Source organism: Schistocerca gregaria, chromosome 1 (genome assembly GCF_023897955.1).
Source record: "Schistocerca gregaria isolate iqSchGreg1 chromosome 1, iqSchGreg1.2, whole genome shotgun sequence".
Classification (NCBI taxonomy): Eukaryota; Metazoa; Arthropoda; class Insecta; order Orthoptera; family Acrididae; genus Schistocerca; species Schistocerca gregaria.
Genome location: NC_064920.1, coordinates 1,041,928,581 through 1,041,944,701, shown reverse-complemented (window position 1 = coordinate 1,041,944,701; position 16,121 = coordinate 1,041,928,581). Strand labels below are relative to the sequence as shown.

Genomic DNA, 16,121 nt, shown 5'->3' with positions numbered 1-16,121 from the left:
CGCTCAGAGAAGTTTAAGCAGCCATAGTCCAACGCTCCGTATGTGAATGGGGCGGGAATGAGTCCTAATTAATGGTGCAATAGAAAGTACGCTCTGCCAAATATTTTACAGTGGGTTGCGCAGTTAGATGTAGATATAGGCTTCGAAGACGTAATAACTGACCAATGCCTCTATTACCGATATAAGACTATTGACCAAAAATTTATTGTTAACCCATTACTGTCTAGCTTGAACAATCAGATGTTGTAAAATTCTTTTCATACACATCTTCGATATAACACTTTAAGTCAGACAGCATACATAAATTGGTAAGAAATTTTCAGTCTTGAGTTTAATTTTGCCATTTGTCTCTACCGCGTACAACTGCGGAAACATTCGTACTACCACTGCTCTATGTCTACATATGAGCTTTGGTTACACGCGTCTCCTTTCAAGTAGAACATATCCGCATGCCATTCTTCGGGCACCCCTGTTGTCTACTCCAGCTTATTACCGTCCATCTCAAAGAAACAGAAAACTTGGAACATGAACAGTTCCAAAAGCATTGCGAGTAATGCAGTGTTGCCTTCTTATGAACGCACTAAAGAACGTTGCCTTTCTTAACAAAGAAAAATTAATGCCACAACAATTCTGTTTTTCACTGATAAATGGCACGTCTCTCTCTCTAAAGTGCTATACAATGCTATTTAAAACAGTTCTACTGGTTATAGCAATCGTCACGAAACTGGGGAGGTCAAGGCCATCAAAAGTTTTGGAAAAAAATTTATACATCCCTAATTTTAGTCTACAATATGACAGAGCAGTTTTCAAATGAAAATTTTTGCCAGTCATAACGAAAAATGTAAAAACTAAACTCTTCATGAAATTTTCAAGAAAAATAATGTTTTACTTCGTCCTGTGGAAAAAGTCAAAAGCACTAACTTACACTACTGGCCATTAAAATTATTACACCAAGAAGAAATGCAGATGATAAACGGGTGTTCATTGGGCAAATATATTATACTAGAACTGAGAAATGATTACATTTTCACGCAGTTTGGGTGCATAGAGAAATCAGTACTCAGAACAACCACTTCTGGCCGTAATAAAGGCCTTGATATGCCTGGGCTTTGAGTCAAACAGAGCTTGGATGGCGTGTACAGGTACAGCTGCCCATGCAGCTTCAACACTATACCACAGTTCATCACGAGTAGTGACTGGCGTATTCTGACGAACCAGTTGCTCGGCCACCATTGACCAGACGTTTTCAATTGGTGAGAGATCTGGAGAATGTGCTGGCCAGGGCTGCAGTCGAACATTTTCTGTATCCAGAAAGGCCCGTACGGGACCTGCAACATACGGTTGTGCATTGTCCTACTGAAATGTAGAGTTTCGCAGGGGTCGAATGAAGGGTAGAGCCACAGGTCGTAACACATATGAAATGCAACGTCCGGTGACCGAGACGTGTAACCAATGGCACCCCATACCATCACGCCGGGTGATAGGCTACAATCGCGATAGGCTACAATCCAATCTTTATCAAAGTCGGACACGTGATGGTACGCATTTCTCTTCCTTACACGAGGCATTACAACAACGTTTCACCAGGCAACGCCGGTCAACTGCTGTTTGTGTATGAGAAATTGGTTGGAAACTTTCCTCATGTCAGCGCGTTGTAGGTGTCGCCACCGGCGCCAACCTTGTGTGAATGCTCTGAAAAGCTAATCATTTGCATATTACAGCATTCTCTTCCTGTCGGTTAAATTTCGCGTCTGTAGCACGCCATCTTCGTGGTGTAGCAACTTTAATGGCCAGTAGTGAACTTAAATTGCATGTATGTACGTGCTCAAAGTTTATCAATGTATGTAACACATATTTTATCGTGAAAACGTAAAAGTACTCCATGATAAAAAAAATTAAATACCGTAAAAGTTGTGTAACTGGTTTGCCTATGTAACGAAGAATGTTATTTCTGATGGCACTGCTTCCTGCTGGACCACTTAGAAAGCGAGAAAGTTCGTAAGAAAATTCAAAATTAATATTGGTAACATCTGTGACATCCCTATTGCAACTTGTTAACTATGAACGTTACGAAAGAGTCCGAGAGCGGCAGCAAGTGGAAACTCGCATGCAGCAACCTGAATTTTTGTTTCTATGTCTCACTTCAAGGACCGACAATGTTCTCTTCAACCCGGAAACATTTTTCCAACTATTACAGACTCTTCATCACTGCACCCTTGATTCAAAACACGGATACACTCTGTAATAGCACCTGTAGGTATTTTCAAACCACCACTTCCATTCTAGTCGAGCCAAATATACTGTACAGCACAAAACTAACAGACGTAAAGGTAATTTCAGAAGTATCCGCAGGGTATCTTATAGGACAGTTACGGTTTACAATTTATTTTAATAATCTAGTGGATAACATCGACAATTCCGTGAGCCTGAACGTGGACGACTCTGTTGTCTATAGTAAGGTTGCGAGAGCAGTGAAGTGCAGAAAGACTTGCGGAGGATCAATGAAACTAAAGGGACTGGCCGTTCAGTTATTGCTCATATGGGATCATTTAGTCGACGCGAGAGCTTCGCGGAGATACACAACAACAAAATGTTCAAATGTGTGTGAAATATTATGGGACTTAACTGCTAAGGTCATCAGTCCCTAAGCTTACTCACTACTTAACCTAAATTATCCTAAGGACAAACACACACACCCATGCCCGAGGGAGGACTCGAACCTCCGCCGGGGCCAGCCGCACTGTCCATGACTGCAGCGCCTTAGACCGCTTTTTTTTATCTCATTTTGTTCTATTTTGTTCGTTGTATATGATCGGGGCGGAGTCTAATGACACCCGTTCAGGTTGTTCGTTGATCCGTTCAATCAGTTTTTTTTATTACAGAGGATAGCGAAACCCTCTGACCGAACACGCTGAGTTACCGTGCCGGCGACCGCTCGGCTAATCCCGCGCGGCGATGCACAACAAACTAGAGAAGCAGTCGTTACATTCGAGAGAGTATGTTCCAGGAAGAACTGGAAAACATATTACTTGCTCCCACATGTCTCTCACGGAATGGATATGACGAGAAAGTCAGAAAGCTTACCGAAACTCATTCTTCCCACGCACCATTCGTAACTGAAACAGGAACCGGTGAAATGTAGTGGTGCCGGAAGTGCCGTCGGCCACACATCATAAACTAACTGCGGAGCGAATGTAAATGTATCTATTCTATTTACAGTCCGGCAGCTGTTGTACCTGGTCCTTTCGTTACTATTATTCAGCAAATGCTGCGTTCACTTGCAAGTTGTATTTAGTATTTTATCCATCTTCAGCAATTGTACTCGTATATAAAGAAATAATAATTATTATAAAATTATATAATAGTCCTCACAATTCTTTCCCACTACGGTCACTTTCCGATACTTAATATTTGCTAATGAATGAAAATAGTCTCTCCAGTAACAAGCTCCAGCCCTGTGAGCGCTTCGCACTTCTGTTTTTATTGACAGGTTTCCTATAAGCATGCTACTGACCTGACAGCTGCTTGGAGATTAGTTCCCAAATTTACCATTATAGCGCCACTTGTCGCCGATAGTAAAGCATTTCATTTATCGTTAGGTTTTTATACTACTTACTACGCTGCTTACACACACTTACATTTTTGTTTATAACGTATGACAACTATAGTGTTTTTATGTTATTATTTTAACGTACTTTCACCCCCACCCTGAGACCAACTTCAAGATATGTATATCATTAGCTGATTAGCACCTGTTCTCGCATGATGTCTACACGTGTTGTTTCGCTTCAATATACTAATTTTGTAGAGACACTAAGAACCACATGTAAGCGTCTACGAGTTGTTTTGTATTAATGGATTCAGTATAGTACTATTTATTGCTCCTGTATGTTTTAGGGCCATGGCATTTTGCTTTAGGCATCTTATTGTTGACACTCGCAGATATTGCGATAGGTATATGTGCTGTTTTTTATATTTCAATTTTTAGAATTATTATACTTTCGTTCCTAATTTTAATATTCTTATCTGACTTGCACTTATTTGTAGTGCATTTGCCTCTATAGTCATCTGAAGAAGGGCAAGTGCCCGAAACTATAAAGAAATTTTTTTTTTATGCAGGTGGTTGCTTATTATATCGTTGTATGCAAATTATATTATACATAATAAATACCATCTCGGTGAAAAATTACAACTCTACATAACTGACGTTAGTGTAGAACCCAACAAATGTCGAAACTTCAGTACTACAAATAGCTTCTTCCCACTGACACGTTGACAAATAATTATTGTTTAGTTGTGCTTCCTTCTTTTTCTTGTGCCTCTGTCCCACATTTATGCAAGGTCGGCGTGATTATGAACGGATTTGGCCTATTTACTTTAAGAAGTTGCAGTATGCCATTCCTGTCACTATCCCATAACGCCTGCGACGCAATATGTGTACCCCAACTGTCTTCAAAACATTTGCAAGTCGTGTAACTAAAGGAGGACTTGGCTACCAGCCCGGTACTCATCTACTGGGATGAGGAAAACCGCCTAAACACCACAGACCGGACGGCACACCGATGCTTGTCATTAATGGGCTTGGCGAAGTCGCCAGCGCACTTCCCCACCCCGTAAGTAGTGCTTTAACTTTCACGGCTATCCGGGCGAGTGGTTGTTGTCGTGGCTTATGCACCTTGATTTGAACCATCCTCCCAAAGTTGTAATTTTACTTTTCCTTTGTAACAAGCATTATAAATCGGTCACTAACCCAAAGGTATATTAAATATCAGAGTTCTATTAGAGAAGCGATCTGTTAACTGGATTACCTAACCTATAATAAAAAGATCCGTAGCTAAACGTGAAATTCGAACGAGATGATAAAAGGATTTTTCTCTTGCATAAAGCATTCCAAGTAGAGAAAGACATAGTGAATGGCTTAAGAAGTCCTATGGTCACCCGGTGATTGAAGCCAGATCCTTTGGATTTGGAGTCTGGCGTGTATGGTATAATCAAATAGCATTAGGCCAAACGTAAATGTCTTGTAACAATACTTCAATGTTTTTTATGCAGAGATTCTGCTTCTGTGTTGCAGTTCTGATACCTTTATCAGGTCGTAAGTTAATGTTTAGTGCTAATACGAAACAACCATGAAAGAAGCATATCCCTGAAGTCCTTTGAAAATGCCATGTAGAGAAAAAACACTAAATGAGTTAGTAAATAGCCTCAGAATTGCATCATATTATGACTGGAGCCACTTTTGCTGTAATATTGAGAGCGCTGCAACGTACTCGCAAAAAATCGGAAAACGAAACAGTAATTTTGATAAGACGAACACCGTATCGAGGACGAGACGAGCTGTCACATAATATTCGTCTGCTTATCTCTGTCTTAAGTCATCTTTAACGACAGCATCTTCTGAAAATGTCACCGTGGTGTTTGTGTCCGTACAAGGACAACAGCTGGTCCGACAGTTTAGAGGTATAAAAGCCACACTGGTGCCTTGGCAACCCCCAGCCAAGAGCCATGCAGTCCGCCCTGCTCCTTCTGGCGGTAGCTGCCAGCGCACAAGGTAAGGCACGCGATGCAAGCGTTTGCTTACGTCAACAAACACTGAGATAGTCGACATTCCCTTCTTCTTCATTTCATGTATTAGGCAAATTGCCTCTTATTGTACTGCATCTCTTGTATGGTGTCCCTACATTTCTTGTTCCATTGCGTTTGTAACTGATAGCCTTTATCGAGACTCTTTCTCCGCCCTTACGGTTTAGATAACGGATAGGGAACCGGAGGCCGGCGGCCGAATCTGGCCCGTGAATTGTTTCAACCCGGCCCGTGGAAAAAATGCGTGGGAGAAAGACCGAGGCGCTGCAGAATTTTGCAACGGAAGTTTTTAAGGCAGCTATTTTACAACGTCTTAATCTTTCCTCTGCAACTTACGGGTCAAAATGACTCGAGAGGATAAGTACCCACATGCCAGTGCCAGATAGAGGGGAACAAGCACATATTTTTTTTAAAAAAATTGTACCTTATGGTTTCCTACAATTTTGAAAATCACACATTGCATGTAAAAAATGAGTTCGACCAAAAGACCCGAGGTCTCCGGATACTTTTTATCACATTTTGTGAGTGTTGCCATCTGTTGCTGGGTTCGGGAACTATCAAAACTGACGCTGGGCTCAACCCTAAATGTCACTTAGGAGTGACAATATTGTCAATTTTGGTAGTTTCCGTACCCAACAACAGATGACAACACCTACCTCTGAGCTTTTACATTTGAGGGTTAGCCCGTTTGCCGGCCGAAGTGGCTGAGCGGTTCTAGGCGTTTCAGTCTGGAACCGCGCGACCGCTACGGTCACAGGTTCGAATCCTGCCTCGGGCATGGATGTGTGTGATGACCTTACGTTAGTTAGCTTTAGGTAGTTCTAAGTTCTCATAGTGCTCAGAGCCATTTGAACCATTTTTGGTTAGCCCGTTTATCTGCGCGTGTCTTCAATTGTGAAAGGGTTCCTCTACTACAGTTCCAGGCTCTTGTGGATGCAGACAGTCCTCACATTGAGCAACTGTTGTAACCTATAATGTAAACATGGTACGCAGTTAACAAATGTTATCCACTCATGTGGATGGTTGATTCGTTATTTCTCTTCCGCGCGTACTTAAAAAAAAATTTGCGTGAGATTTTGCAGTCCCACGACCACTCGTTTTTCATGGGGGTTCTCTTGAGTAGCGAAAGTTTAATTATAATCACCCTGCTGATCCCCGTGTTGGTGTTAGCGATTTATGGAAACTAAAACGTCAACATTTTCGGTTCTTATTTGTAAATTTAAAGCCCGCAGTATGAATTACAGTGGATACCAGGTATTTTGCTACGAAAAAGCACGTATGATGCCGTTTTTTGGTGCCTTTTATAAACAAAGGGGTGATCGCTATTAATGTATTTCCTATCGAATCCCTTTTGGTCACTCGGATAACAGATTTGATCTAGTGGTATTTTTGCCCTTGCAGGACCAGAAAGATAAGGCCTACGAACGTCAACATGGAACTGTTGAATGAGCGAAAAAAGCACTACGACAGGAAGTCACCACAATTCTGCCCGTTATGATCCGAATACCTGCAAACAACTCTGACACACCGTTCAGTAACGCGTCGTTAACAAACGCCACAGCCTGGTAGATCTTAATCTCCAAAGTGAATTAAAGAAATTACATCACAGGCTTTCTTCCACAAATAAAATGTTTTTGTATTATATGTTTTGTCAAAGTTTTATTTTTTTTTCCTAACGTAGGACTGCCTCGACCAAATACGACGATATATTTCTCCGGCGCACCTATGCCGTTTCTCACTGGTGTGATATTAATGTTATTAGGAATAGCTCTTGGGCAATTACGTAGAACACAAAAAAATTACGAGGAAATTTAGAAAGAGTTTTTGTTTTATACGCATTAGGTGGTATGCAAGGCATAATTCCTGCCTTTCCTGGTTCTAATATGACTCCAGTTTTATTGTGATAGTCTTCTTTCATCACTAACCACCACAGTAGCATAACCCTCATCTGCTGGAAAATTAGAATTTCTTTGTTACAATTTAAATCTCGGCGAGTTTTTATATCACATTTCGTTAAGTTACTGTTAGGTGGTTTGTTCTTAAACAATATCCTTACTTACATCAAAACGGATTTTAGCTTCGATATTAGCAACAATGTGTTCCATTGGTATTCTAGAAACTGCAAGGGCATGGTATTCTCCTTTCGTCATCACTTCTATATGATTCTTAGACAGAATCTTCTCAACAAGTGTGACCCAGATCTGAAGGTAGGAAAATTACTCTCTTCTTCTGCAAATTGCTCAATTTCTCTTTGTGTTTATTAACTGACGCCGGCCGGTGTGGCCGAGCAGTTCTGGGCGCTACAGTCTGGAACCGCGCGACCGCTACGGTCGCAGGTTCGAATCCTGCCTCGGGCCTGGATGTGTGTGACGACCTTAGGTTAGTTAGCTTCAGTTCTAGGGGACTGATGACCTCAGATGTTGAAGTCCCTTAGTGCTCAGAGCCATTTGAACCATTTTTTACTAACTGACATCGTAGAATGTAAATCATGGCTCGGTAGCTAATCTATCGATCTTGTCACATACATCTCAACACGACACATCACTGAGGAAAATGTGTATCTCCATTAACTTACAGTTCACGGCGCCAGGTCGCGTCGCGTTGATGGTTGTGCTCTCGGAACATCACTGACTGTGCAATCTTAGATCCGACGCGCAGCTGCGGAAATGAAATTTTTCTTCACGCCTAGAATATTCGGTGTTGTCGACTGAAGGTGTCTCTGCATCCGTGTGCCTTCCAAAATTTTAACTTTACCTGAGATGTCCTCTCTATGAAGCAGTTATACAATGCAGGCCCTTACGGACGGTAGTTCCGTCCTTGCTGATTTTTTTAATGGGCATTAGGCCGTGTTTCATGGCATATCATCAGGCTCTCCTTTTGTGCCGTCAGTACTTTTTCATGTTCTTTAGAATCTATCATTGAATGCTCTACATGGTAAAAGGTGTCGTTTAAGATGGGCATGTGGGAATGGATAATGAAACGTCACGTTTGCCGCAAAATTGACTGATCTGTTTAGAAAGGAGCGTTGTGGCGTGCCGAAGCAACAGTTAAAAAGAGTATTTACACAACAACATATTTAGTTTCTAAAGAGAAACGAAATAGGCTGTTTTGTAAATCCATCTTATTTGAAATATGAGTTTATCTTAATTTTTATTAGTTCAAAGAAGTAAAATATTGTCTGTTATGGGTGTAGTAATTTTATCTTAGTTCAATGCAAAATTCGTTTTGCAGTTTTTGGTATGTTTCGCGAGAAGTACTTAGGGTATACTGCTGATAAGAACTTGAAATGCAAATACTTCTTAAAACTTAAGTTTTGGTGGAATGTAGGTGTTAACAAGATTTACAGTTTTTATGTTGATGCAGACGGTACATGCACCGGAGTATATGAATATGCAGTTTTCGTTGGAACCATGGCGGTTACAGATACTACTTCCCTAATGACAAAGAGGTAGTTTCATTCAGTGCAATGACACCTACGAAAATCACGTCATGAGCGTTTTTATTATTTTGTGTGGGAGTACGTGAAATGTACTCGCATTTGTGAATATGGACAAGCATCAGCAGTATAATGGAATGATGACAAAGAAAATTTGTGCCGGACCGGGACTCAAACCCGGATTTCGAGCTTATGGCATGCATGTCGGATGGAACTTTACTCGTAAATCAGAATAACAGAGGCTCTGCAATATCGTATTTATCCGCCTACACGGGGCAAGCGACAAGTAAAATGTCTCCCCTCCACGGGAATATAAGTAATGGATGTACGAGTCCAGTTTGTAGACACATGGTTGACGACCTATGGAAGTTTGGGTCTGGCCTGAGTCGTGCACGGATACCAGGTGTAGCGCGACCGATCGCAATAAGCGGGAAATCCGTGTTCAAACCTCAGTCCGGCACGAAGTTTCACTGTCGTCATTCCATTAAACAGCTGAAGGTCGTCCGTGTTCGCAACTGCGAATACATTTTACGAATTTCATAACGGCTGGAATCACCACAGTGCCTGTTCCTTCGGACACGACACGAACGCATGTTGCTGCGTAATTCTGAATAACACAGGCACTGCAATAACTTAGCAAGAGAGTATGTTTCTACATCTTTCTTTTCCCTAGCGTTTTTCCTGTCGAGTAAGGGGATTTGGCAGATTTCACTTTCATTATTTAACACTCTGGCCGGATGCCCTTCCTGACTCCACGATCATCAAAGTAATCTAAGGGAGAGAAGTCTTTGGCGCAATCTGTTTATGCATCGTGTGTAAACTCTGTTCTGTGACTTAACCCATTTTTCACTACTGGCCATTAAAATTGCTACACCAAGAAGAACAGCAGATGATAAACGGATATTCATTGGACAAATAAATTATACTAGAACTGACTTGCACTTACATTTTCACGCAATTTGGGTGCATGGATCCTGAGAATTCATTACCCAGAACAACCAAACAGGGCTTGGATGGCGTGTACAGGTAGAGCGGCCCATGCAGCTTCAGCACGATACCACAGTTCATCAAGAGTAGTTACTGGCGTATTGTGACGAGCCAGTTGCTCGGCCACCATTGACCACACGTTTTCTGTTGGTGAGAGATCTGGAAAATGTGCTGGTCTTGGCAGCAGTCGAACATTTTCTGTATCCAGAAAGGCCATTACAGGACCGGCAACATGCAGTCGTGGGTTATCCTGCTGAAATGTAGGGTTTCGCAGAGATCGAATGAAGGGTAGAGCCACAGGTAGTAACACATCTGAAATAGTGCCGTCAGTGCGAACAAGACCCGACCGAGACGTGTACCAATGGCACCCCATATCAACAGGCCGGGTGATACGCCAGTATGGCGATGACGAATACACGGTTCTAATGTGCCTTCACCGCGATGTCGCCAAACACGGATGCGACCATCATGATGCTGCAAACAGAACCTAGCTTCACCCGAAAAAAGAACGTTTTGCCATTCGTGCACCCAGGTTCGTCGTTGAGTACACCATCGCAGGCGCTCCTGGTCTGTGATGCAGCGTCAAGGGTAACCGCAGCCATGGTCTCCGAGCTGATAGTCCATGCTGCTGCAAACGTCGTCGAACTGTTCGTGCAGATGGTTGTTGTCTTGCAAACTTCCCCATCTGTTGACTCAGGGATCGAGACGTGGCTGCACTATCCGTTACGGCCATGCGGATAAGATGCCTGTCATCTCGACAGCTAGTGATACGAGGCCGTTGGGATCCAGCACGGCGCTCCTTAATACCCTCCTGAACCCACCGATTCCATATGCTGCTAACAATCATTGGATGTCGACCAACGCGAGCAGCAATGTCGCGATACCATAAACCGCAATCGCGATAGGCTACAATCCGACCTTTCTCAAAGTCGGAAACGTGATGGTACGCATTTCTCCTCCTTAAACGAGGCATCACAACAACGTTTCACCAGGCAACGCCGGACAACTGCTGTTTGTGTATGAGAAATCGGTTGGAAACGTTCCTCATGTCAGCACGTTGTAGATGTCGCCACCGGCTCCAACCTTGTGTGAATGCTCTGAAAAGCTAATCAATTGCATATCACAGTATCTTCTTCCTGTCGGTTAAATTTCGCGTCTGTAGCACGTCATCTTCGTGGTGTAGCAATTTTACTGGCCAGTAGTGTAATTGCTTGCGTATTGGGAACCTGGGCGAGCATTTTCCTAAAGGAGGCTGGAACAGCTGAAAACCACACTCAGGCTGTGTCTGTATCAGCACACGATCACTTATCCGCCACATGGTTTCGATTAGGATCTAGCCCACTTCACTGATTTGCAAATTATCGCGCTACTACTACACGAGAAGGTCATTATGTTTTTACATAATATTAGCTAAGTCCTGACCATATCTATAACGTACTCTGCTAATTCAAAGGAATGTATGAACTTAACAAACTCTGCTACAGAAAATGCTTCAGTCATATCTTTTTAGATTTGCTGTGGTAGGAAACCCTTACGAAGCGGTTCTTTGTTAGAGATTCACTATTTGACTGCTCTTGCTTGAATGGAACAATTGGAATAGGAATCACAATGTGTATGTGACAATCAAAGAGTTTCCGTCCGAGCGCGCCGCTACAGCAACGCCGATGTGGGTACACCAGAACCGACGTGAAGGCGAGGGATCAGTGTAGCTACTCGTGTCTTTTCAGACGTGCGTAGGTCAAATGTGAAAGCGTCAACGAAGATGACGTTCTCACCAATTGGGTGCAAACAGGACCAAAGTGCTGTTATTATTTTCTTGTCTGCTGAAGGACTAACTTCGTTAGACATCCATTGGAAAATGATGAATATGTATGGGCAGCATGTCTCTAAAAACCACGCTTGAGTAACGGTGCTCCAAGGGGTGCTGCTACGTCATGATAACGCATGTCCCCACATTGCAAATGTCGTAATGCGGAAGTTACACCAGCTGAAGTGGGTGCAGCCGATCTTTAGTCCTAATCTCTCCCCATGCGATTATACGCCTTCTTTTCCTTTAAGGTCTTCAACGGTCGACGATTACTGTCGGACAAGAATGTGCGGCAGACAGTTACGGACTTCTTCACGCAGCAGGACACAGCGTTTTACTAAAACGGTCTCTTCAACCTAATGCGTCGGTTGGATGATTGTCTCATTGCTCACGGCGATTTTGTCGTAAAGGCATACCGATTCTGGACTGTACGGCCTTCGAACGGAAACTTTATGATCTCCCTTTATTATACAAAAAAACAGTGGACTCTAGTGAAGCCTGTGATTCCTGGTCAGAGTGAAGGACAAATGTCCCGTAACTAACGCTCTTACAGAAAAACGTGCCGCAGTGACGTTCGCCTTCTTTCATTTTCTTCGACAACAATCACAAAAGCATTTCATTTTGTAGTACGTAACTTATATTAACAATGCAGCGGCAACATTACGTCACCGCTTGCAGCATGTGCTTTGTTTGACGATGACCACTAGCTGGTCAAAACGGTTACGTAAAATAGTTATGTAATTTTTGTCAAAGAAAATTAAAGAAGAAAATCGCTAAGTCACAATTTAAATTGACAATCTGTCTCTCTTTTTTTACAAAACTGCATTCACAACAAAAAATGAAAAGGAATGGATAAACTTCTACAGCTACCTAATTCAAAATAAAATTTGCTATAATTCATATGTTCAGGTGACACTCAAGCCCAGTGGGTATTTGTTTCCAGCTTTCGGCCTGAGACACAGAGCTGACGGTGGTGCTATCAGCGCCTCCCAAGCGGAGGCATCATCAGCAGGCGTGGGTGCTGGGCTGTTAGGCCTTGGCGTCGGTGCTTCCACGAGCCACGCCTCGGCAGAATCCGTTGGAGTGGGCCGAAGCAGCGATGGCATCAGTAGCTCCAAGGCACGATCATCGTCAGTAGGAGTCGGTGCTGGACTCCTGGGACTCAATATTGGTGGTTCTCTGAGCCATTCCTCGTCCAAAGCCACTGGAATGGGGAGAAGTGACAGTGGTCTCAGCGCATCCAAATCAGGAGCATCATCCATAGGACTGAACGTTGGTATAGGCGGCATAGGAGTGAACCTCAATATTGGTACAACCAGAGGAAAGTCATCAGCTGGTGCAGCTGGAGTGGGAAGGAGTGAGGGTGGATTAAGCGCCTCTGAATCTAAGGCATCATCAGTAGGTGTGGGAGCTGGACTGCTCGGTCTTGGCGTCGGTGGTTCTCTAAGCCACACATCATCTAAGGCTGTTGGAGTTGGCAGGAGTGACACAGGCTTCAGTGGCACCAGTGCAGAGGCGTCATCTTCAGGAATGGGTGTTGGACTTCTAGGTGCAGGATTGGCTGGTTCCCAGAGTCAGGCTTCAGCAGGATCTGTTGGAGTAGGCCGCGGTGATGGTGGGTTTAGTGCTTCTAATGCAGAGTCTTCATCTGTAGGACTGGGAGCAGGACTTCTGGGCTTAGGCGTTGGTGGTTCTATGAGCCACTCCTCATCACAAGCTCTCGGAGTGGGCAGAGGTGACGGCAGCTTCAGTGGCTCAAGTGCAGAGGCATCATCTACAGGAATTGGCGCTGGTCTTCTTGGAGGTGGACTCGCTGGTTCCCAGAGTCAAGCTTCAGCAGGATCTGTTGGTGTAGGCCGCGGTGATGGTGGGTTTAGTGCTTCTAATGCAGAGTCTTCATCAGTAGGACTGGGAACAGGACTTCTGGGCTTAGGCGTCGGTGGTTCCTCGAGCCACTCCTCATCACAAGCTCTTGGAGTGGGCAGAGGTGACAGCAGCTTCGGTGGCTCAAGTGCAGAGGCATCATCTACAGGAATTGGCGCTGGTCTTCTTGGAGGTGGACTCGCTGGTTCCCAGAGTCAAGCTTCAGCAGGTTCTGTTGGTGTAGGCCGCGGTGATGGTGGGTTTAGTGCTTCTAATGCAGAGTCTTCATCAGTAGGACTGGGAGCAGGGCTTCTGGGCTTAGGCGTTGGTGGTTCTATGAGCCACTCCTCATCACAAGCTCTTGGAGCGGGAAGAGGTGACGGCAGCTTCAGTGGCTCAAGTGCAGAGGCATCATCTACAGGAATTGGCGCTGGTCTTCTTGGAGGTGGACTCGCTGGTTCCCAGAGTCAAGCTTCAGCAGGATCTGTTGGTGTAGGCCGTGGTGATGGTGGGTTTAGTGCTTCTAATGCAGAGTCTTCATCAGTAGGACTGGGAGCAGGGCTTCTGGGTTTAGGCGCTGGTGGTTCTATGAGCCACTCCTCATCACAAGCTCTTGGAGTGGGAAGAGGTGACGGCAGCTTCAGTGGCTCAAGTGCAGAGGCATCATCTACAGGAATTGGCGCTGGTCTTCTTGGAGGTGGACTCGCTGGTTCCCAGAGTCAAGCTTCAGCAGGATCTGTTGGTGTAGGCCGTGGTGATGGTGGGTTTAGTGCTTCTAATGCAGAGTCTTCATCAGTAGGGCTGGGAGCAGGGCTTCTGGGTTTAGGCGTTGGTGGTTCTATGAGCCACTCCTCGTCACAAGCTCTCGGAGTGGGCAGAGGTGATGGCAGCTTCAGTGGCTCAAGTGCAGAGGCATCATCTACAGGAATTGGCGCTGGTCTTCTTGGAGGTGGACTCGCTGGTTCCCAGAGTCAAGCTTCAGCAGGATCTGTTGGTGTAGGCCGGGGTGATGGTGGGTTTAGTGCTTCTAATGCAGAGTCTTCATCAGTAGGGCTGGGAGCAGGGCTTCTGGGTTTAGGCGTTGGTGGTTCTATGAGCCACTCCTCGTCACAAGCTCTCGGAGTGAGCAGAGGTGATGGCAGCTTCAGTGGCTCAAGTGCAGAGGCATCATCTACAGGAATTGGCGCTGGTCTTCTTGGAGGTGGACTCGCTGGTTCCCAGAGTCAAGCTTCAGCAGGATCTGTTGGTGTAGGCCGGGGTGATGGTGGATTTAGTGCTTCTAATGCAGAGTCTTCATCAGTAGGACTAGGTGGCGGTCTTCTTGGTTTAGGCCTCGGTGTCTCAAAAAGCAGCTCCTCTTCACAGGCTGTTGGAGTGGGTGGAAACGGAGGCAGCTTAAGTGGTGCCACAGCAGCAGCAAAATCATCAGGATTCGGAGGTTTTGGAGGTTCTGAGAGCCAAGCTTCAGCAGGGTCTGTGGGAGTTGGCGGAGGTGGCAGTGGGTTCAGCACCTCTGAAGCGCAGTCTTCGTCAGTTGGTCTGGGTGCCGGGTTAGGTAGCCTTGGCCTTGGGCTTGGACTCTCTACAAGCCGTTCTTCAGCAGGAGCTGTGGGAACAAGTGGTGGTGGCACTGCACTAAGTTCGGCCCAGTCTAAATCGTCATCGGTGGGACTAGGTGGCGGCCTCCTTGGTCTTGGCGTTGGTGCTTCTCTCTCATCGTCACAAGCTGCTGCTTCAGGTGGCGGCTATGGTGGAGTCAGTGCATCTAATGCAGGAGCTTCGTCGGTTGGATTAGGTACTGGACTGCTTGGAATACTCTGAGCTCGTTGCAGACTCTCTTGACCAGTGAAACTGACGGTAAATAAATGTTTTGACAGAAGGCGACGACTGTGTGCTTTGTGAAACCTATGACTGAACATAAAAACCGACATGTTTGTTTCGATGTTTCGTGTAGATTCACATAATTTCACGAATAAATGTATTAAACAACCAGGATCAAGTAGCTACAGTTATTAATGTGAACATTATTATCCACATTTATGATAATTAGTCACAAATGTTTAATTATCAGCTCGAAAAAGTAGAGCTATTCAGTTTTTTTTGTGTATTTGCAGGTTCATGCCTGAGTCTTGGCATACGATAAAAAAACGTGCCAATAATTACATAAATTATTTTTCGGGGTGCTAATTAGAACTTTATGATTGCCAATCATAGTTTCAGCTATATCAACCATTTTGTTATGATTCAAACTAAATGCTTGGGGTGGACAAAAATATTGAAACAACAAAAATACAACACATTACCATTTCTAATGCGGTGTAGGAAACCTACTGGCATTGAAAACAGCGTCCAGTCGAGTGGATGAATACATGTCCTGTATGGCTTTCAAGGCAATAATACACCATTTTTCTTGCAAAGTAGTGGCATCTTCAGGTAACGATGATA

The 16,121-nt window shown here is 44.3% G+C and overlaps 1 protein-coding gene across 2 annotated transcripts; it reads left to right on the top strand.

Moving 5' to 3' along the window:
* The first annotated feature begins 5,480 nt into the window (after window positions 1–5,480).
* On the top strand, window positions 5,481–15,671 carry LOC126279851 (fibroin heavy chain-like). 2 transcript variants are annotated; one of them, XM_049979712.1, is made up of 3 exons: window positions 5,481–5,551; window positions 12,757–13,800; window positions 14,305–15,671. In XM_049979712.1, exons 1-3 carry the CDS (start codon window positions 5,506–5,508, stop codon window positions 15,495–15,497), a joined length of 2,283 nt encoding a protein of 760 aa, XP_049835669.1. In that variant the 5' UTR covers window positions 5,481–5,505; the 3' UTR covers window positions 15,498–15,671. The 2 variants fall into 2 exon arrangements, with proteins under 2 accessions (XP_049835669.1, XP_049835668.1); XM_049979711.1 differs by having other exon boundaries at window positions 14,053–15,671.
* Window positions 15,672–16,121: the final 450 nt, after the last annotated feature.